This window comes from Paroedura picta, chromosome 6, assembly GCF_049243985.1.
Source record: "Paroedura picta isolate Pp20150507F chromosome 6, Ppicta_v3.0, whole genome shotgun sequence".
NCBI lineage: Eukaryota > Metazoa > Chordata > Lepidosauria > Squamata > Gekkonidae > Paroedura > Paroedura picta.
In genome coordinates, this window is record NC_135374.1 from 112,290,864 (window position 1) to 112,313,364 (window position 22,501).

Sequence of the window (22,501 nt, forward strand, 5' to 3'; positions counted from 1 at the left end):
GTGTCCGGGTGGTCTGTTTTTGTTTGCAGCTTATTGACTTCCAGTGGAAGCTGGGGGTGGCGGTCAGCTCTGACACCTGCCGGTCTTTGAAATGCCCGTATGTGACGATGGCAGTGAAAGTGGCCGATGCTTCTGGGCACGTCACAAGCAAATCTTTTGAAATGACAGTTGCACAATTTCAGGTATGTTGTCTGTTCTAGCCCTTTGATGCATGGAAAGAATATGCTCTTCACGCTGCATGTTCTTTTCTGCTTCCTTTCTGCTTTCTCATTCATGGTTTTTGCTCTTCCTTTTTTTTGGGGGGGGGGGCATTAGCTATGGTAACGGTGGTGTACCTATGCTGGCATTTTTGAGTCATCCCAGGCTTTATGCTGTGCTGGGGTTGCTGGGAGAAGGGGAAGATAAGGGAGGATTTCTGCTTCAGAAGCAGGGCAGTACCTCAGCCTGTAGAAGACTCCCAATGCATGAAAGAGTCCTGAATGGGATTTAAGCTCTTAGAAACACCAAATTTCTTATGCTCTATTCCTCGTTAATGCCATGCAAAAATAAACTTTGTGGTTTTTTTTGTCTTCCATTTTAGAATTTCTACAGTCAGTTCAAGGAAATGGCATCTGTTCTCGAGACTGTTTGAGCACCGTTTTGGCAGTTTGTTCGAACCAAGCAGGCCTTTCCACCTTGCCTATGAGACATAATGTTGTTATTAAGCAAAACAATGGGTGTGTCAATCAATCAATTAATTGATTGAGCTTATCTTTCTCCTGCATTGAATATCTTGAGCAGACCTGAGAAAACCAGAAAGGAAAATGAGATTGTGTATTCTCTCTTTCTGCAATAAGGCAATTCTCTGTTTCAAACTTTAGGGCAAACCATAGCTTGTCATTCCTTCACAACTGGCAAACTAGTTTGTCCTGCAAACCAGGACTCCAGAAAGCACTGATTTGTGATTGTGTTTTTGCAAGGCACTGTAGCTTGCAGCAAACATGGAATCACCAATTTCACCTTAGAGTCCCCAAGGCTTGTTCATCTCACAGCAAACCACAGTTTATGTCCATCTAGTAGAACCAATTTCTGTTTGAAGGCACTTCTGAAGACCATGGCCCTCTGTCGTCAGTGACTTTCTTTTTGTGGCCTGGAAAATGTGTTGCTGAAATGACAAGACTCCCACTCCACAGAGGCCTGCACACAAGAAAGACTGAGAAAACTAAGACAGGACATCAATCTTAAACCTTCTGTAAAAACCAGTCCTTCCCACATACAGAGTGCAATGTATACAGTTAAGTTTGATTGGTAAGTTCATAATGGCAAAATGGCATGCCACAAAGTATTCTGGAAGCCCAAATTCCATTGTTTCCTACTAAGAATACTTAATGTAATAAAAATGTTGCTATGCCTTTATCCTCATAAATATCTACTGTTGCTTTCAAATGCAGGTGATGGAAGGTAATGTACAAAGGACTTGTTAGCTTCTATGTTTGAAACCCTACAATTCAACTGTCCCCAACCTCCAGTCCGGGGACCAAGATCGGTCCGTGGATCAGTCGGTACTGGGACTGAGCTCCTCCTTGTCCTCCTCCCCAGCAGCTGCTTCGGGGGCTGCTCTGCCACTCTGCCGACAGCTCACCTTTGGTGCTCTTCGGCGGCTGCCATAGCTGGGGCTCCCCCTCGGCATGGCACTGTGCAGCTGCCGCTGGCAGCGCCCCCCAGTGGGCGGCAGGAAGTCAGGCGCTGACAGGAAAGCAAGCGGAGCAGGGGCTCAGCCAGTGGCGGTGACGCCCCTCGGCAAAAGGCTACCCCCCCCCCGGGCCTCAGTAGAATTGTCAAGCGTTGACAGGTCCCCAGTGATAAAAAGGTTGGGGACCGCTGGCCTACATGACTTCAGACAAAGTTGCCTGAAGGACCATCTTTTCAAATGTGTTCTTGCCTGGGATGTTCAAATGTGTTCTTGCCTCCGAGTTTTTATCACGGACAGCGCCCACCCACTTAGCCCTTAGTCTTTTAGTGTAAAGATGTTACTCTTCCAGCTCAGGGATTCCCAACCAGGGTTCTGGGGAACCCTGGGGTTACATAGACTTTCCCAGAGATTCAGATGGTTGCTGACATCACTAGAGCCCACTTCCCCTGTTGCTCTACAGGCCTAGTCTTTCTCCATAATGGAAACGGTAAATGATCGATCAGTTGATCGATTGGCTGGCTCCCGCATCTTACTTCCACACACCCCTCTCTGAAGAGGCATGTCCACCACTTCCACGGCTTCTCAAAGTCTGAAAAAGCCTGACCTATACCTTGTGGCTAACAGCCACTGATGGACCACTGCTCCATCTGCTTATCTAATCCCCTCTTGAAGCCATCTAAGTTTGTACCCATCGCCACTTCCTGCAGCCATGAATTCCACCTGTGAATAACTCTTTGAGTGAAGTCCTTCTTTTTATCTGTTCTAACCATACTGTTCCTTAATTTCATTGAGTGCCCCCGAACATTTGTATGGTAAGAAAGGGGGAAGAGTACTTCTTTCTCCACCTTCTCTATCCCATGCATAATTTTGTAAATTATTTACCAAAGACCTGGAGGATGTTGGCAAAGATGAAGCCATACACACAACTGTAGAAATACACAATGTTTTCCATAACAGACCAGACGCAAGTACTAAGCACTGGATTGCTATTTTTGGCTTTCTAGAATGAGGGCTGAAGATCGCAATAGGCCAGTCTTTCCGTGTGGAGATGATGGACCTACATCTGCAGACTTAACATTTGCCAATTAACTGCTCCAGCCTCTTAGCCAAGCCGAATACTCTCAGCATCAGATCTCTTATTTTCAGAGGGTTCAGCTTGCCAAGCTGAGCTCAGACGGCCCCTCCATTAGGAAGCATGCCAGTCCATGCTGGCAAATTGCATCTGGCCCCAACTCAAAGTGCTGTCTTTAATCCCTGAAATCAGAAACAGCCTGGGACCGGGAAGGAACATCTGAAGCAGTGCCAAGGGGGTCCCCTGCTCTGTGTCCTTGTGCTGTCAGGGTCAGTGATGGAAGCTGTAGATCTGAAGGGCCGCCTGATGTCATGGCTTTCCATCTCTGGAGTTTTCTTCCCCAGGGAAGCCTGCTTGAATATTGTTATAATTTATTGAGCTTGTATCCTGCCACTTTCCAAAGACTCACAACGGCTTATAAACATAAAACGCCCATAAAATTCCCCTACATGAAACCCATTAGCCCTAAGGCCATAAGAACCCCTTACAGAGCATAGTGGTCTGACCATGGTGGTCTTGACATCCTGAAGGAGGACACTGAAAACATTTTAAGGTGACAAAGTTCTTTTGACTCTTTACCTGCTTGTTGAATTTGCTGATAACAGAAGCTCTAACCTGGGCTGGAATTAATTAATTTTTAATATATTTTTAAAATGCATTAATATTTATCATGTGATATGACGATATATGATGTCAAACCCGCCCCCCAGGGCCAATGATGGGGGTGGAGAAGGGTCACGGGTGGGCATGTACGCAGCTATGCTCCCAAACCCTGTTCTGCATGGTTGCACAACTTCTCAGGGCTTCTTGAAGCCTGAAGAATGTTTCAGGGCTTTCTCAATGGTAAAAACACGTTAAGGCTGGTTATAGACAAAAAATTGGGGGGCAGTGATGCTCTGTATTCTTCGTACTTGGTAGGAAAGAATGGTAGGAGTTTTGAATCTACTGGAGGATCTCCAGATGTCACCTGGGTTTTGGCCACTGTGTGACAGTGTTGGAGTGGGTGGGCCTCTGACTTGATCCAACATGGCTTCTCTTATGCTGTGATGTAAGGATTAAAGCACTCACTTTATTGTAACCCTGTAAAATGGTTACATCGTAATAGGTAAATTGGTTACATTGTATAAATTGCTTTATACATTATTACATTTAGAATGATGAGAAGCACATTGCTTCTAGCACTCCCCAAGTGGAATACAGAAGCACTCTGTTGATGCGGTAAGAAGCCTAAAAATGTAAGGCTATGCCTAGTAAAAGCTCTTCATGGGATTTCTCACAGATAGACTGGAGATTCTTCATACAACTGCAATCTTGCCAGTATAGCACTGCCTGATTCTGATGAAGTTCTCTTTAAAGAATCTTTCCCCCCAGCAGACTGTGAACAGTCAGGGAATATGCGTACTTGGTGACCATTATGTTCAAAAAAAGGGCCTTTTAATGACAGAAGTAGAATTGCTGTAAAAACCTGTGCCTTGTTTTTGAAAGAAGGAATGCTTAAGTTTAAAAGAATTTGGGAACTTACATTGATTGTGGACTTTGCTTTTACGCATTAGGCCAACAATCATAACTGAATTGGGCATCAGGTACAGTTATCTTCCTGCACTAGTATGTAGTAACATAACAGGGGATCAAGGGAATAATGCAAACAAGTGCGTTTGATGCTCTTGCACTCCTAGGAACATAAGAGTGCTGCTGGATCAGGCCAGGGATCCATCTAGTCTACTTAGTGGCCAAACAGCTCCTCTGGATGGCCAACAAAGAGGCATACAGATTGACGCCTTCCCTGATGTTGCCCTCTGGCTATGGGATTCAGAGGCAGCAGGCCTGCCGCCTCTGACGGTGCCCCACCACTCGACCCGCCTGCCAGCAGCCAGCCCGCCCCAAACGCAAGGGAGCCTGTCGCCAAACCTGCCAGTGGGCCTGCTGCCTCCAATGGAGAGCGCTGGCACAGCCACCTCCAGGGCCGTTCGGTGGCCACTAGTGCTATGCCCCGCCCCACCACCACCTCAGGTAGGTCGCTCGCCGACTGCCCCCTCTGACGGCACACACCGTTAGCCCCCATTGCAAGGGGCTTGACGGCTAGTAGAAAGGTTAAAAGTTCAACAGTAAAATGAAAAGAAAAAGATTTTTTAAAATGGTTACAGGTTTTAAAAAAAGATAGCAGTATAGCTTTTTAATTTTTCGGTGACCTAAACAAATACAAATACCAATTAAACCAAAGTTACAGCAAATATAAGAGCCTCTTGTGGCACAGAGTGGTAAGGCAGCAGACATGCAGTCTGAAAGCTCTGCCCATGAGGCTGGGAGTTCGATCCCAGCAGCCGGCTCAAGGTTGACTCAGCCTTCCCTCCTTCCAAGGTCGGTAAAATGAGTACCCAGCTTGCTGCTGGGGGGTAAACGGTAATGACTGGGGAAGGCACTGGCAAACCACCCCGTATTGAGTCTGCCACGAAAACGCTGGAGGGTGTCACCCCAAGGGTCAGACATAACTCGGTGCTTGCACAGGGGATACCTTTACCTTTTTATAACATATATATTTACTAACTCTAAATTTACTACATTACATTTTCTTTTTTTCTCTGTTCTCTATAAGAGACTCCTTAATCCTCAAAACCAGAAGTCATCTTTTTTTCCCCTCCCTTACATACAGAAAGTCAATAAGGGGTTTCCAGTTAGCAATAAATTTAGTTGCGGTTTTTTTTCTCTTATCAGAGATGTGAGTTTAGCCATCTCTGCAAATTCTAGCATCTTCAGCCAGTTCTTTACTATGGGGACTTTTGACAATTTCCAATTTGGAGCATATAGTAATCTTTCTGCTGTTGTCATATATAAGAACATCTCATATATAAGAGCAGAGTTCTATGACTATTATCCCACTGCTTGTCCATCTGTCCCAAAAGAAAGTCTTCTAGGCTCATCTGCAAGTTAGTCTTTAATAACTTCTGCATTAGTGAATGAATCCAAAAGCTTTTTCTTGGCTTTTTACAACATACAAAATGTCTATGAAGGAGAACAAAATTTCTAAACACTTACTTTCTGGAGTTAATGCAACTGAAGAACTTTCTCTGTGAAATAGCTCCTGCTGGGCTCTAACAAATGAGAGGAGGATTAAAAGATAAAGAAACCAAATGACAACATTACTGGATAAACCTGACCATAAACAAGGGGGATTCTTGGCAGGGATATTGTGAATGGCTACCTGGATCAATACAGAAGGTGGATGCAGGGGTTGTAGACATATTTACCCTGAAAGGAAAGCTTTTCATCTGGGCGGCTCTTATAGAAACATACTTCATATTGCCACTTTAAATTACCTTAAAGGGGAAAGCTATCAACCAATGATAAGGAGTCACTTTTATGAGGTTTCTTTTTCTTCCTTTCTGAGGTGGCCCAACTGTCTGACTCATCCAAGTTTGTCCAGTGGGCTTCCACGACAGAGTGGAGAGTCGAACCCAGGGCACCAAGGTCCAGTCTGACACTCCAACCACTATGCCATGTCAACTCAGTGACTAGGGCCGCCAGCCTCCAGGAGAAAATGGCTCATTTGGAAAGTGGACTCTATAGTACTATACCCTATTGAAGCCCCTCCCCAAACCCCACCCTCTTCTGGCTACACCCCACACCCCAAATCTCCAGGCATTTCCCAGCCCAGAGCTGGCAAACCAGTAGAGTGGAATTTCCTAGACACATGGTGCCCAAATCAGGTTGTTGACAAATCCCTACGAAATGAGGTGAGGAAGGGGAGGTGAGCAAAGGCGTCTCCCTGTTTTTGTCTCTACCATCTCCACATTCATCTTTGGTACTAAAGCAGACTTTCTCAACCAGGGTTTCATGCAACCCTGGGGTTTCTTGATGGCCCTGGAAGCATTTCCTGATTGGTGGGAGTTAATTAATTTTCTATATATATTTTTTAATTTGTTAAACATGTATCATATATGTCCATATATGGTCATGTCATCCTGCCCCCCCATCCTCCCAAAATGGCCAGTGTTGGGCCTAGAGAGGGTGGGAAGGATAGGGGCCCCTTGTGGTCCTGTATGCAGCTATGTTTCTCAACCATATTCTGCATGATCCTACCATTTCCTGTGGCTCTTGAAGCCTGAAGAATGTTTCAAGGGTTTCTCATGGGGAAATAAATCCCCTTTAAAAATAGTAGGGCTGTTTCTGAGAATGAAGGCTGAACTGCAGACTTTGCTTTGCGTTTATGTTCTGCAGCTGGAATGATTATGCAGATTCCGTACTGTTGCTGTCTCAAATAACTGCATGCTTTGTTTCATCTGCCCAGTGAGGCAACTAGCTAATTTTATTCCTCCAATCTGTAGCTCCCTTGCATTGCATGGCATGACCTAAATGAATGGTGTGAAGGTAGGGAAGAATAATAGGCTGATCAAAGGTAAAGTGGGACAGAATCTTGTATTTTTAACAGATGTGCAAAAAAATGGGTCCCCCACCCCAGGTGCAGGCACATCTGCTGAAGTGGAGTCTTTTGCAGAACTATGATGGATGTAAAACTTGCTGTACAGGCTGTAAGGTGGAAAGGCAGAATATAAAATATACTGAATATATCAGTAAATACAGGAACTGTGTTGGGACTTGGGTTGCCAGATCCAGACTAGGGCATTCCTGGAGATTTGGGAATGGAACTTGGCAAGGTTATGGTTTTGGGGAGTCATTTTCTCCAGGAGAACTGCTCTGTCATCTGGAGATCAGTTGTAATTCCAGGGGTTTGCCAGGCATCACCTGGAAGTTGGCAAGTCTATAATTCTGTCCTTTGCATCTGCTCAGTTTTCAGCAGCAGTTTTGCTCACTTGTGACCTTCAGGGAATGCCTCTCACCAACTTACACCCAGGAATCTCATAATGTCTGCCACACAGAACCCCAACACTGAGAGATTCTATGGCGTGTTCTAAAAGCCATGTGCAAAGTACATGCATGGCCACGGGCCTACCAGGAGTCACCTGAGCAGGTGCCTTTGGTTGCAATTCTGGGCCACTGGCTTGAGAATTTAATGGTTCTCATTCAGTTTTGGCACCTAAAACGCACCCAACATATGCATTACAGGGCAGCAAACAGCATCTCGTTTTTTTCACTGATGATGTTTTATTTTCTTCTCCCCTTTCCCCTTAGATATATAATTTCCCATCTCTATTCCTTGTATGGCTCTACTGGGTCTTTCTCCACTCACCCACTCCCCATATTAGAATTGCCAGCCTCCAGGTCTCCTGGGATGACCTCTCTCCAGACGACACAGAAAATGGTATTGAAAGGTGAAAGGCCCATTGAAGTCTCTCTTCTGTCCCAAATGCTGTCCTACTCCCAAAATCTCCAGGTATTTCCCGACCAGGAGTTGGAAACCCTACCCCATGCACATCTCTATTTTATTTGTTCTCCTTCCATTGAGCTAAAATTGACTTCCAGGAAATGAAAAACCCGATAGAAATGGCATTAAAATTCAGCACATGGCTCTCATCAGGATCCCCATGTGAGGAAGAGGTATCTGACATCCCTTGACAGCCTCTTGAATGACCACTGAAAGCTTCTGCCTCTTTTATGTCAACTGGCTATCACTGTCTCCTTCATCTCAAAGGTTGGCCTTTAGTGTTTTTTCTTCTCTTCTCCCCACACATCTACAGCCTTTGTGAGCCTCAGTTGCAATTCTTCCCATGTATATAGCTGGTTAGCCAACTGTCTCTTCTTTGACAGGGTAATAAAAGCTTTGTTTCTCCTTCGCCCTTATTACCCGTCTTCCTCATTACTGCCAGCTTCACTTATTCTTCAGTACGCATTAAAAAACACAGACACACATGGTCCAGATTTTATGATAAAGTCTGTTTCCATGGTCGGCTTTCCCAAGAACATAAGCCAAACTTCCTCAGCCAGTTCTTCAATTTGCTTACAGTTTGCTCAGTCATTCCCTCTACTGCGATGGAAGAGAGCTTTCTTCTCTCTAAACCCAGGTTGAGATTCCCACTCTGCCTCTGATGGTCCCCAGGTTGCCTTGGCCAGTCACACATTCTCGGGCTAGCCTACCTCACAGGGTTGTTTTGAGAATAAAATGGAGGAGGGGGAGAATAATGCAAGGTGCTTTGTGTAAAGCAGCTGTAGTCAACCTGTGGTCCTCCAGGTGTTCATGGACTACAATTGGACCTCCAGCACAGAAAGGTGCCATCTCTCCTGTTAAATCCGCGGGTTTGAAAGAAGCCAGGACCACTGGGAATTACATCCCCTCTTTATTGTTGTCCCAGCAGAGGCAAAACTGAACCGAACCCCCACCCCTGAAAACTCAAACTTTTACACATGGATAGACAAAAGGATCTTTCTTCCAATGCACGCTATAGATCAGTTTCACTTTAAACTGACTGGATCCTGCATTCAGGAGCTAGCTGCGCATTGGCTGATTGCAGTGCAGACTTACGATCCTGCTTTGGACCTCAAGCTCAGTCTTCAGCAGGTCTGCAGACACAACCCTTCCTATCCCTAAACCCTGATCTCCATAGGATTCCCCCTCCTCCACGATCTTCAGGTATTTCCTAACCCAAAGCTGGCAACCCTAGAGTCACTCCCCCTGAACTCTTCCTGCCCCCCCCCCCTAATGCCAAAAGAGAGTTCTGAGTTACCTGTACACAGGGCATATTTATACTTCCCATTTGCCCTGATTTAACTGTGACCACTTCACACCCTGCCTCCTTCCCAAGAGTGCTGTGAACCAGAGTTTGCTCCAGGGCCATCACTTGTTTGCGTGTTTGTTGTCTAGTGATTCAGAACCCTTTTGTGGGGTTTCTTGCTTGGGAGCTGTTTGTGGGCCTGCTTCGCTGCATACAAGAGCAGCGTGATTCAAACAGCAGGGACATGTGATGTGATGGGTTAAGCATGCAGGACCCCTCCTGCCACTGGATCGTTGGAACGGCCCAATGAGTTCAACCAGGGATCTTGTAAGGAGTCCACTACAGGCTCTGGTGGGAACCTGAGACTGTATATACCGTAAGTTCGGGTGGTGGGCTATGTTCCTCAGTTCCATTGCTGTGATCTCATAAAGAGCTGATGTTTCATTCCATGAGCGACTCTGTGCCTTATTGAGTCCACTATTCAATAAGAGCCAAGGAATTCTGATTTGAAACTAGATGACATGTTTACCTGGAGACTGACATCCTTACCCTTTACTGATTCTCTATTGCTCTCTCGCAAACTCAGATGTGCAATCTATGCCTTGCAGTATTTAAAAAGGTAAAGGTATCCCCTGTGCAAGCACCGAGTCATGTCTGACCCTTGGGGTGACGCCCTCCAGCGTTTTCATGGCAGACTCAATACGGGGTGGTTTGCCATTCCCTTCCCCAGTCATTACCATTTTACCCCCCAGCAAGGTGGGTACTCATTTTACTGACCTCGGAAGGATGGAAGGCTGAGTCAACCTTGAGCCGGCTGCTGGGATTGAACTACCAGCCTTATGGGCAGAGCTTCAGACAGCATGTTTGCTGCCTTACCACTCTGCGCCACAAGAGGCTCAGTATTTAGTCGTCTATAAAATGAGATTGGGAGCTCTGTGACAGCAGGGCTCCCTCCTTTTCCTTCAGTATGAATTTCTTTTGAAAAAAAACTGTTAATTTGTGTTCAAGTCTAAGGAAGACTATTAAAAAGGGAGCAGAATGTTTTTTTGCTATTTCAGCTCAGTGCAGCCCACACACAGAGAGGAGGGGTGGGGGAGAGGTCTTTCTATTGTGCAAACCCGACCCAATTGCTCCTTCTCTGGCACTGCAGTGTACTAAATTCTCTGCCTTTTGATGTCCTCGATCTCCCGTGCCTTCTCTGAGCTGGCCTTTTCTTTCAGCCCCATCCTGAATGGGCAGGCCATGTTTACGCAAGGCATTTTTAGCTCACCTTTCTCCAGATCCAAAGTATCTCTGTGCTGAAGCAAACCCCGACAAAGTCAGCAGAACGGAACTCACATCCTGCAGTGGCTTCCGTCACAGTAAATCTGGCCGTCTTCCAGGTGTCACAAGACTCCTTTGTGTTTAGTCTGCGGCCTTATTTGGAAGATCCACTGATTTAGCACTCCTTCTGAGTAAGGCTGCCTTCTTTGATTCAGGGATAGGAAGCCGAGGGAATCAATTAGGGCAGTGAACATGCTCCAGACAACCTTTGCAGCCAGAGTCCCTTCTTCTCTATGTGGGGCTGCTCAGGGCCCACTGGGAGGAGAAAGTGGGCATGATTTTGCTCCCTGTTGGTAGTTGCCAACCTCCAGGTGGTGGCTGGAGATTTCCTGGGATTATGGCTGATCTCCAGGTGTCAGAGATCAGCCTATATTTATGTATTTAGATTTCTGTACCGCCTTTCCCTATGGCTCTGGGCGGTTTACATTAAGTGTTGTGGAATACTTACATGGAATATTATAATAATAGAACAAATTACAATCATAACATAACATTGCATAACATAATCATAACACAACACGAAAACCAGAACAGTGTTTTTAACAGTTGAAAGTGGTTTTTAACAGAACAACAATGACAATCCCTGGGCAGGTCAGATTTGTCAGTCATGGAAGGGCATCTGGGGAATGGAGGGGACAGCAGATGTTTGAGTCAGTTGGCCTCTTATATGAAAAAAAGGCCACTCTGGAAGGTGAACTGTCCCTGTTCAATGGTACTGTGGAGTCATCAGCTTAGGATCCTTTTTTTTTTTTATTGGCTATGTCCTTGTCCCTTCTAGTCAGTGGACTCTCTTGAACATCTTCTCCTGCAGTGTCCTGATGTGCTCCAGTTTAGGCTAAAATGGATCATGCCACTCCTTGATAAATGGACCCTGCTTTCTCTAGAGGCATTAGCACAAAAGGTCCAATTTAGAGGATCCCAATTCCCCGTGGATGTGTTTTGTTGTTTGATTTCTAGAGACTGCAGATAAGGGGCCTCTATTCTGTTTCTAAGAGAGTTTGTGCTCTGTTTGGATTTATGGGTCATCTATAGCAGGGGTAGTCAACCTGTGGTCCTCCAGATCTCCATGGACTACAATTCCCATGAGTCCCTGCCAGCATTTGCTGGCAGGGGCTCATGGGAATTGTAGTCTATGAACATCTGGAGGGCTACAGGTTGACTACCCCTGATCTATAGTCATTGCAAAACTGAAGAAGCTTAACGAAACTAATGAATAACTAGGAAACTGGTCTGATGATATTTAAGATTCTGAAGACAAGAACTTCTCTTCATGCGTAATGTTAACCTCTAGCAGGAATATAGGAGTTCTGTTAACGTTAAGATTTATTGCATCACATATTTCCCCCTCCTGCTTGTAATCATCCTCTCGTATATATTTCTACCCTGTTAGCTTGATTAATATAGATTGAAGAAAAGTGACGAAGGGAGGTGTTTTTAGACATGGGTTTTATTTAAGTGTTTTGGTTTTATTGCTTGAGTCTTAAGAACAGGGGGTGTCAAAAGGAAGGTGGATATGTCATTATACCGTTTTGCGAACTACCAAACTGCAGAACCACTTGGGATGGATGCATTTGGAGGTAAGAGTGTAATTCACACAGGAGAGACTTTAAAACACTGCCAAGATGTGCAGAATCAAAGTAGAGAATCATAGATAAATATTAAAACTAACTAAATAAAGAGAAAACCACAGAGATTTCCAAGGGATGGCAGGAAATTAGTATTACTGTGCAGCTACACTGTGGCAGTGGTGAGCTTTTAAGATTGAATGACCAAAATTTGTTCAGGATCGCTGTCCCCAAGGAGATCAAACCTGCCTCAGCTAGGGCCTTTTCAGTCCTGGCCCTGCTGCAAAGATTCTCCTACCTCCCCTCTCCTCCTTTTCTAGCATGAGAACTATGGAATGGACGGCTGAATTTGTTTTTAGATTTAATGGCACTACCTTAAAAAGCTTTATATTTTTGTTGCTATATTTTATCTTGATGTGATTTTACTGTGATGTTATCTGCCCTGAGTTGCATGACATAGAGTGGAAAACGTGCATAAATAATGAAATGATAATATATTTTTTAAAAAATCTTCTGCCAGAGGATTTCCCCCCCTACAAATTGCAGCCCTGTGCAAAATGTGATGGACTTTCTGCACTTGGAGGAGAAAGTGGGCATTGATTGTTGTCAACGTGTGTGTGTTGAGTGTGGTGGGTGTGAATTTTGCTCACCTGGGCTCCATCTGCTTTTGGTAGGGTTTCCAACTTCCAGGTGGCGAGGAAGCAAAATGTGGCCACACAGTGAGTAAGGTAAACAAAAATGAGACCCTGTGAGACAAAAATGTAAATAAGACATTTTACCAATGTAATCAAATAACTTCAATACAAACAAAACCTATAATTTAGGGAACAAATCCTCCTTAAGTCTTAGTTCTCAATCAATTTATAGTAAATAAACTTGTTTTCATTGAACTTTGTCTGGAGAGATGCAATTTTTTTTCTATCTATAAGCAAAACATAAACAAGGAGGTATACGATAAGCTCCTGGGATTACAGCAGAGATGGAGGGTCAGAGATCAGCTCACCAGGAGAAAATGGCCACTTTGGAAGGTGAATTTCTCCTTATCAATTGGGCTCCTTATCAATGTGTAAATGTACCCTTCTTAATTGTGGCATCCTGGAAGTAATTAACTGAAGCCCTGTTGTTACATTCTCTCTCAAGCTCTATAAGGTAGGAGATGGTTGTGTAGTGTTTTGTCTCCTCCCAGTGTGGTTGTGTAATGTTTAGTCTCCTCTGCTAGTGGACCAGAGAAATGCATTCCAATCTATCACTTCGAATTACAATACATTCTACTACTCATTGCACATCTGTAGCCAGTAGCCATATATATAAAAGCGCGAGCACTCCTGAGCCTGTCCAGACTCCAGACCAATCAGGAAGCGCACAGCTTGATTGGCCAGGCCCCACTACTGCCCCCCCCAACAGCTCTGGCCAGGAGTACTCTGGTGAACTCGCCACCATTGCGCTCCAGGCCACCGTGCAGAGAGCTTGCTGGAGGGCTGGTAAGTGGGGGGTGGGGTGGAGGGCTGGCTGCACTCTCCCCTGGCCCACCGGAGAGTCCTTCTCTCCCCGTCTTTTTCTCTTTCTTCCCCTCTCTTCGTTTAGTTCTGTCCCTCTCTTAATTTCTCTTTCCTTCTCTTTTTCTCTGTACTCCTCTCTCTGTCTTTCCCCTTCTCTTACTCTATATTTGTCTCTCTGTTCTTTCTTTCTTTCTCTCTTTCTCTCTCTCTTTCTCTCTTTCTTTCCTTCTATCTATATTTCTTCCTATCAGTCTTTTCCCCTCTTTTCTTATTTCTTTTTCTGTCCTCTTTCTCTCTCTCTTTCTTTCTACCTCTCTCTTTCCAGTTTCCCCCCCTCTCCCCATGCTAGCACCCGTTGTATCAGCTACAACGGGTTTTAATTCTAGTTATTCTATATAAATAAAAATTCAATGAGCAGCCACTAGGGGTCCTGCTGAACAAAATAGGCAACATCTCTTATTAGGAAATGTGACCCAATCAGACCTTTCTGCAGTCAAAACAGGAAAGTCAAAACAGACAACCCCCACACCCCCCCCAAAAAAAAAATGTATCCTGTATTGATGACAGGTGGTTCTGCACCATTTCCTCCATCAGATGTCATACGGAAAAATGTGCATGCACACGAAAGCTTACACCTTGAATAAAACTTTGTGGGTCTTAAAGGTGCTCCTGGACTCAAAACTTAGTTCTGCTGCTTCAAACCAGCAGGCAGACCCACCCCTATCTGCAGGGCCATGGTTACCCAAAAGGGACTGAAAGGCATAATTCTCCAGAGTACCTGCAGAGAGCACCTTTCAACTGAGAACAAAGCTTGCTTGTTTTTTAACCTAAGGGCTGGAATGTGACTCCCTTTTCCGAAGGAGTCAGGACGATTCAAGGACCCTTTGTGTGTGCATAGGGAGCAGGGCAATTCAAGAAAACTGGAGACCTGGATCCTGGCCAGTGTCCTCCACTGCACAGGTTTGCTGCAAAACAGAGTGGTGAACATGATTTCCCTCCTAAGTTTGTGAGAGTGAAGGGAGGCCATAAAATTGATGTATGATACATGCCAGCCTGTTTTTCACCATCCGGTCACAGGGCATTGGGGCTAACCTCACAGGGTTTTCAAAATGGCTTGCTATTGCTGGCCTCTGTTTTGTGCCCCTGAGCTTCAGGGTACAGTGGTTAAGAGCAGGGGAATCTCATCTGGAGAGCCGGGTTCGATTCCCCACTCCTCCACCAGCAGCCACCCCTGTTCTCTCAGAGCTCTCTTAGCTCCACCCACCACACAGGGTGTTTATTGTGGGAAAAAGAAGGGAAGGCTATGGAAGACACATGAGGCCAGTTGGGCAACCTTGGGTCGCCAGTTCTTTCAGAGCTCTCTCACCTTTCCCCCCTCACAGGCTATCTGCTGTGGGGAGAGGGGAATGCTATTGATGGCACATGAGGTGACTTTGGGTCAGACACAGTTCTCTGAGGGTTTTCTCAGACTCCTCTTACCTCCACAGCGTATCTGTTGTGGGAAGAAGGGAAAGGTGTTTATAAGCCGCTCTGAGACTCCTTTGGGTCGGGATGAAAAGCGGGCTGCGAAACTCAACTCTCCGTCGCCTGCAGAGCAACTGCAATGGCAGGAGCTCTCCAGGCCCCGCCGGGAGCTTGGCCACGCGACCCAAGAAGCAAAGCGGCGGGTGGTGAGGTGGAAGCAGCCAGAGTTCCCCCCTCAGGCGCGCCGGGCCCTGGCGCTCGCCCTGTCCTCCCTTGCGAGCCGACCGCAAACCGCCCCGCGCCCTTCCCGGCCCTCTCCCCAAGCAGGCGGGGCGACGCCGCCGTCGGCCGGGCTCTCACTGGTGCTGTCCGCGGGGTGGGCGGCGCGGGAGGCGGGCGCGGGACGGCCCCTCCAAGCGGCGCCGGAACAGCCCCTTCAGCAGCCCCGCAGGCGGAGAGCGAGGCGGGCGGGCGCGCCTTGAACGCGGGACGCACGGACGGTCGCTGGGTGTCGGATGGGCAGCTAGCCGTGCGCGGCCGCCGCCGTTCGCTGGGAGTGCGCCAGGCCGCATCGCGGGCGGGCGGGCGAGGAGGCGCGGCTGGCTGGCTGTCCGGCAATGGCGCGGGCGGGCTCCGTCGGCGAGCCGTTCGCGCACCCCTTGGCGGCCGAGGCCGAGGCGCAGGCCGGCGCTGGCGAGAAGCGCTTCAAGCTGTGGTACGTGGGCTGGTCGTGCCTGGACCGCCGCACCACGCTGCCCATGCTGCCCTGGCTGGTGGCCGAGATCCGGCGGCGCAGCCAGAAGCACGAGCCCAGCGCCGTGCCGCCCCGCGAGGTGCTCCTGCTGCTCGGCTCGCCCAACCTGCGCTGCGTCCCGTCCGCCGCCGCCGTCCCCGGTAGCGGCAGCGGTGGCCCGGCCGTCTTCATCTTCGAGCACAAGGCGCAGCACATCTCGCGCTTCATCCACAACAGCCACGACCTCACCTACTTCGCCTACCTGATCAAGGCGCAGCCCGACAACCCCGAGTCCCAGATGGCCTGCCACGTCTTCCGCGCCAGCGACCCCAGCCAGGCAAGTCCCGTCCCCCCTCCGAATCCGGCCGCGCTAACCTCCCGCAGAGCCTGCCGTTCTGGTGTGCTGGACTCGAACCTGGAGCAAGCCGGGGTCGAACTCTCCACCAGTCGGTGCAACTCCCCGGGCTTGCTCGGGCCAGTCGCCTTCCCTGTTCTTAGCTCCCTGCGCCACGTGGTTGGGAAATTAAAGTCGCCTGAGGAGCAACCCTGGGAAAGTTAGTCTGGTGAGGGGAAAGTGGTTAAACCGTGGCTCTCCAGATGTCCGTGGACTACAGTGACCATGAGCCCCTGCCAGCATGGCTAGTTGGCAGGGGCTCGTGGTAACTAGTCCATGGACATCTGGAGAGCCACAGTTTGGCCACCACTTCCTTTGAGGGTTTTTAAGGCAAGAGATGTTCGAGGTGCCTTACCATTGCATGGCTCTTGAGTAGAACCATGGACTTGAGGCTCTCCCATCCAGGTGCCAACCAGGGCTGATCCTGCTTAGCATCTGAGAGCCAAGGACATGGGGGTTATCTGGGCCATCCAAGGCAGGCGGGATTTCACTTAATAGCAACCCCAAGTGTTTTTGGTCTTCACCATCACACCTTGAGGGAGAAGGTTCATTGTCTCCTGGTACGGCACAGAGGGTTACATGGGAAAGGCCAGGCTTGATCGAATAATAAACCCAAATAAATAAGAATTGGGCCGATGCTATATCTCAGCACAACTTACTTGGCAGGGTTGTACTGGTTAGGGGTGGTAGCCTCTAACCTGGAGAACTGGGTTTCATTCCCCATTCCTGCAACCAGCTGGGTGACCTTGGCCCAGTCACAATTCTCTCAGGGCTCTCTCGTTCCCACCTAACTTGCAGGGTATCTGTTGTGGGCAGGTTAAGAGAAGGGAAAGTGATTGTAATCCACTTTGAGACATAGGAAGCCTCCTGGGTGACCTTGGACATATCACAGTTCTCTCTGAGTTCTTTCAGCTCCACCTACTTTACCGGTTGTCTGTTGTGGGGAGAGGATGGGGAGACTCCTTCAGATGGTAAAAAGCAGGTTACAGAAAACAAGCTCTTCTTGCATGCAAAAGTGTATACCCGGAATAAAACATGCCACTGGGCTCCTTACAGCTTGCAACTGAAGAAGCCATCCATCCCTCCAGGTCTTGTGCTTGCCTCTCATCCCCTTTTTGGTAAAGTGCATCTATTTTCATTATATGCTTCCTATTGATCACCCAAGCAGACTGTGAGTATGCACAGTACTTTTCTCTTACTGGCTAGCCCTGTGTTGCTGTTGTTCCTATTTATAGGCAATGGATTTGTCTTCCTGGAATGGGATTAGAACCCAGTTCCAAGACAAGTCTGCAGGCCCTTTGATCTGAATAGATTTTTTAAAAATGTATGTCCCAGACACATATGAATGGTCGTAAAAGTATGTTTTTCAACAGGAAAAGTAATCAGGGAATGCCTCCTGGAATTGGAAAATTTTGTTGACTTAAAGCAGGGTCACAGGACAAAAGTTGATTGAATTGTTGAGAGAAAGTTGGCCGGGGTGCTCCCCCTCTTTGTTGATCTGGTTATCGGGACCGGCAACAAAAGAAGAACTGTGAGTTTTGTTTTCCAGATTTTACTACACAAAGGAATCTCAAAAGGGGCTTACAATCACCTTCCCTTCCTCTCCCTGCAGCAGATACCCTGTAAGGTAGGCAAGGAGGAAACTGGGAGTGGCCCACGGTCACTCAGCAGGCCTCATGTGTCTAATAGCATCTAACAATCTCCTTTTCTTCCTCTCCCCACAACAGACACCCTGTGAGATAGGTGAGGCTGAGGGAGCTCTGAGAGAACTGTGACTAGTCCAAGGTCACCCAGATTGCTGCATGTGGAAGAATTGGGAATCAAACCCTGTTTTCCGGATTAGAAGCTGCTGATCTTATCCACTTCATCAAGCTGGCTCTCAGGGTTTCAAGGCTGCAATTTAGAGCAGATTTACTTACGAGCAAACACCTTTGAGCTCAGTGAGACTTACTCACAGTGGAGAATACAGAGAAGCAGGTTTCAAATGTATTTATTTAGAGATTTATACTCCAGTTTTCTCTCTCTCTACTCTATTTTATCCTCCTAACAGCCACCCTGTAAGGGAGGTCTGTGACTAGCCAAAGGTCACTCTGCAAGCTTCCACGGCAGAGTGGAAATTTGAACCTGGGACTCCCAGATTCTAAGTCCAAATCTCTACAGTGTAATAAGGGAAGGCAAAAATAAGACTTCCAGACCCCTAATGTTTTAAGCTAGTGGTCCCCAACCCCCGGTCCGGGTACCAGGACTGGTCCATGGATCAGTCAGTCCCGGGCCACGGCTCCTCCTCGTCCTCCTCCCCGGCTGCTGCCTCAGGGGCTGCCCTGCCACTCTGCTGCCAACTCACCTTTGGTGCTCTCCGGTGGCCGCCATGGCTGGAGCTCCTGCTGCTGGCAGCGCCCCCCAGTGGGCGGCGGGAAGTCAGGGGTGCCGGCGGGAAAGCAAGTGGAGCAGGGGCTCAGGCGGCAGCAGCGACATCCCTCTGCAAAAGACTACCCCCCCCCCCGGGCCTCAGTAAAATTTTCAAGCGTTGACCGGTACCCAGTGATAAAAAGGTTGGGGACTACTGTTTTAAGCCTTTGGACATCTAGCTAGTATTTCGGGTGGTCAAAGGAAATGCAGTGAGATTTCAAGAGGCTGTTCTGGAACTCCACTATGGGAAACACAGAAATAATTTCCCCGTCAGCAGAAGACTTTAGAAATAAGCCAGGTTGCACCAACAAATGTCTCATTTAAGGGGGAGCGTCGAAATTATCGGTTTCACTTACAACTGGGGTAAAGCTGTGGATGTTGGCAGGACTACTCCAGAGTAAGTCACTCGAGTACTGTGGAATAGGCTCTTGCTGAATTCCGTCTGCTTTACCAAGTCATTGGTCACACAAGCCCTGTGACTCTGCATTCATAGAGGGGCGGCTCAGCGTGCCTGCCGTTTTCTGAAGTGGGTGCTGGGAGCCAACCATCGGAAAGGGGTGGGAGAACGGAAAGGGAAGTAGAATATTCAGAGAGCCGTTTCTCATTTTTGATGGAGCCCCGAAAAGCACCGTCTTAAGTGCAAGATTCTGCAGTCAGCACATCTTGAAAATAATAAATGTTCTTATTGCCAGGCTGTGGAGGGGAAAAAGCATTTTGCATCAGGCATCTGTATTCCCCAACTTCACTGCCTCTGTTTCCTTCTCCCAGTGAACAATAAAAGTGTCAGTCCCTCCCCCCAGTTCTCTCTAAAATGCTAATAAGGTAGTTATTCATGTAGGCCGCATCCCTGCCCCCTTAGAACATCCCTCCGCTTGCTCCAGTATGGCATGCGCTGACCTCTGTTGTTCTTAGGATCACCAGCTCCAATTGGATGTACCTGGAGATTGGGAGAGGTGGAGCCTGAGGGGAGTGGGATTTGGGGAAGGGAGAGTATTCAGTAGAAGACCCCACTTTTCATTGCCCCAAAGTAAAGTCATAGAGTATCATGGCACATTTACCTTCCAAAATATCCATTTTCTCCACGTGAACTGATCTCTGTCGCCTGGAATTTATTTGTCATCCCGGAAGATCTCCAGCCATGATCTGGAGGTTGACCACCCTAATTATTGCCTTTTTCTCATTTTCCAAAACCTCTCCCAATTAAATTGCACTCTCAACAAATTTGAAGTATTCCCACAGCTCATTTCACAGTGGATCATCACTACTACTTTAGAGTAGTTTTAAAGACTCAGAGACATGTGTATGTATTAACGTGGGGGCCATAGGAAACAAGGCCCTGCCCGTGGTAGCTTGGGGCTGTGCCTATAATATCAGTTTTGTATGCTCCAGAGAACCATGTGAATCGGAGGTAGCAGACAATTTGCATTTCCTATTCTGCCTCTCCTGATTATTTCATTTAGTTTCGGATCAAAGAAGAGATCAAATATATATTAAAATTGGTACTTGAACACAGCAAAACAAGAGCATTAAAATATGAAATAATCTCAACAGTGAAAGGGCAGGGCTGTTTGTTTGTTTTTTAAAGCTGCACATTAATTGATGTTGCACATTATTTTCAAGATTATTTTTCAGATGTGCTGACTGCAGAAGTTTGCACTTAGAGGGTTCCATCAGAAACGAGAAACGGCTTTCTGTATATTCCCTTTCCGTTTTCCCACCTCATTCCGATGGTTGGCTCCCAGCACCCACTTCAGCTGCACATTAACCAATGGCAGGAAATAAGGAGCATAAAATAGAATGAACTGAGCCAGCTGTACTGGGAGAAAGAACCAAATAGAAGTGCTGGGATGGTGAGCTGGGCCTTAAAAAAAAAAAAACTTTCCTGAACTGCAAAAGACTAGTGAGCATTAACTGTGGTTGCTTTGTGAGTGGACAGAGTTTGAGGGTGAGTGGGTGCTTGTAGCCTGCTGTTGCTTGTAGATTAAAGCCTGTTTGCCTGGGACTGATTGCAGACCCTACCCTGTGCTGTTGATCTGCTGGGAGGTAGGGGTTGTGGGCCTCTGAACTGCAAGGCTCTTCCAAGGAAGGACAAAGCTTCTGAGGGAAAACCAGCATGGCTTCTGCAAATGGAAGTCCTGCCTCACCAACCTTTTGGAGTTCTTTGAGAAAGCAAACAAGCAGCAGACAACAGTGACCCAATAGACCAGCCTAGTTCAACCTTTTGACTATGGAGTAGCGCCTGAGTTAATTTATCAAGCTTTCAGGAGCCCCCAAAGTGCTGCCAGCTGGCCATGCCTCCCTGCCATTCCCCCCGGAAGTGACATGTCGCTGGAAGTGATGTCACCACCCATGTTAATGGGCAGGCTCAAGAAGAACCCCGGGTGGTGGGGTCAGCAGGTGATTTCAGCCAAAAATATGCATGTAGTCTCCCTTCCCCTGCCAGACGCAGAAACCATGAGAGAGCTCACTCATGCTCAGGAGGAAAGTTATGGAAGCGGCCATTTCACCAGCTTGTGGCTGAGTCCATTAAGGCAGGAGGGGGAAGACTGTGGATCCCCTCCGGAGTTCCCGCAGACCCCTGGTTGGGAATCCCCCTCATAGACAATATATACTTGGACTTCCAAAAGGTTTCTGGCAAGGTACTTTGCAAAAGATTCTTGAGTAAATTTGGCAGTCATGGGATAAGAGGAGGGGTTCACTTTTGGATGAAAAACTGGTTAAAGGATTGGAAGCAAAGAGTAGGAATCATGGTCAGTTCCCACCATGGAGGGAATGAAACAACGGGGTCTTACAAGGATCGGTATTGGGGCCGATACTGTTTAATTTATTCATCAGTGATCTGGAACTGGGGGGTGAGTTGTGTCGTGGCCACATTGGTGGATGACGCCAAATTATTCAGGATGGTGTAAACCAAGGCTGACTGTGAAGAGTCAGTTCTAAAAGGACCTCCGCAGACTAGGTGAGCAGGTAACTACGTGGCAAGAGAAATTCAGTCTTGGGAAGTGCAAGGTGATGTACACGGGGGCAGAAAGAATACCAGCCTCAGGTAGAGGCTCAAGGGCTCTGATCTCACTGAGACGGAGAGGGAGGATATACCTGGAGTTCATAGCGGATAGCTTGATGAAAGCGTCAGCCCAGCAGTGGAAAAGGCAAACTGTGTGCTAGGCATTATTAGGAAAAGGATTGAGAATAAACCGGACGATATTGTAACTCCCTGTATAGATCTATGATGTGTCCTCTTTTGGAATACCATGTACTGTTCTGGTCACTGTATCCCAAAAAGGACATTGCAAAGTTGGAACAAGTACAGAGAAGGGCAACCAGGTTATTGGGGGGGGGGGGAGTGAAGCACCTTTCCTAGGAGAAAAGGCTGAAAAATGTGGGACTTTTATAAATGGAAAAGAGATGAATAAGGAGGAACATGTCAGAGGTTTGTAAAATAGCTTATGGGGTGAAGAGAGTTGACAAAGAGCATGTTTTCTCCCTCTCCCCAAATACTAGAACTCGGGGACATCCAGTGGAGCTGATGGGCAGTAAGTTCAGAATGGACAAACGGAAATGCTACATTACACAGATTAAGATGTGGAATTCTCTGCCAGAAGATGTCATGGTGGCTAAATGGGGTTCCATAGATTCACAGTGGATAAGGGTATCAATTGCTACCAGCCATGGTGATTGAAGGGAACCTCCACATTCAAAGGCACTGAGCCTCTTGACTTCGAGAAATGGGCTTCGAGAAATGGTAGAGGAGAGGAAGGCCTGGAG

General features: G+C 47.3%; 2 protein-coding genes and 1 long non-coding RNA gene across 11 annotated transcripts in view; 2 read left to right on the forward strand and 1 right to left on the reverse strand.

The window, feature by feature from the left end:
* The window catches only part of COMMD6 (COMM domain containing 6), a 20,011-nt gene extending 18,606 nt beyond the window's left edge, over positions 1–1,405 (forward strand). For all 5 annotated transcript variants that reach the window (XM_077343973.1, XM_077343972.1, XM_077343974.1 and 2 more), the window contains 2 exons: positions 30–182; positions 581–1,405. In XM_077343973.1, the coding sequence (XP_077200088.1) occupies positions 30–182; positions 581–631 (204 nt within the window). In that variant the 3' untranslated portion in view covers positions 632–1,405. The remainder of the gene's footprint in view (positions 1–29; positions 183–580) is intronic.
* The window catches only part of LOC143840439 (uncharacterized), a 24,425-nt gene extending 8,975 nt beyond the window's left edge, over positions 1–15,450 (reverse strand). For both annotated transcript variants that reach the window (XR_013232185.1, XR_013232184.1), the window contains exons 1-2: positions 15,216–15,450; positions 12,888–12,983 (exon numbers count right to left, since the gene is read on the reverse strand). This is a non-coding gene — a long non-coding RNA (uncharacterized LOC143840439). The remainder of the gene's footprint in view (positions 1–12,887; positions 12,984–15,215) is intronic.
* Positions 15,451–15,635: 185 nt separating this feature from the next.
* Positions 15,636–22,501, forward strand: part of TBC1D4 (TBC1 domain family member 4) — a 117,492-nt gene continuing 110,626 nt past the window's right edge. For 2 of the 4 annotated variants that reach the window (XM_077343978.1, XM_077343979.1), the window contains exon 1: positions 15,636–16,270. In XM_077343978.1, the coding sequence (XP_077200093.1) occupies positions 15,818–16,270 (453 nt within the window). In that variant the 5' untranslated portion in view covers positions 15,636–15,817. The remainder of the gene's footprint in view (positions 16,271–22,501) is intronic. The other 2 variants (XM_077343980.1, XM_077343981.1) reach the window with 1 other exon arrangement.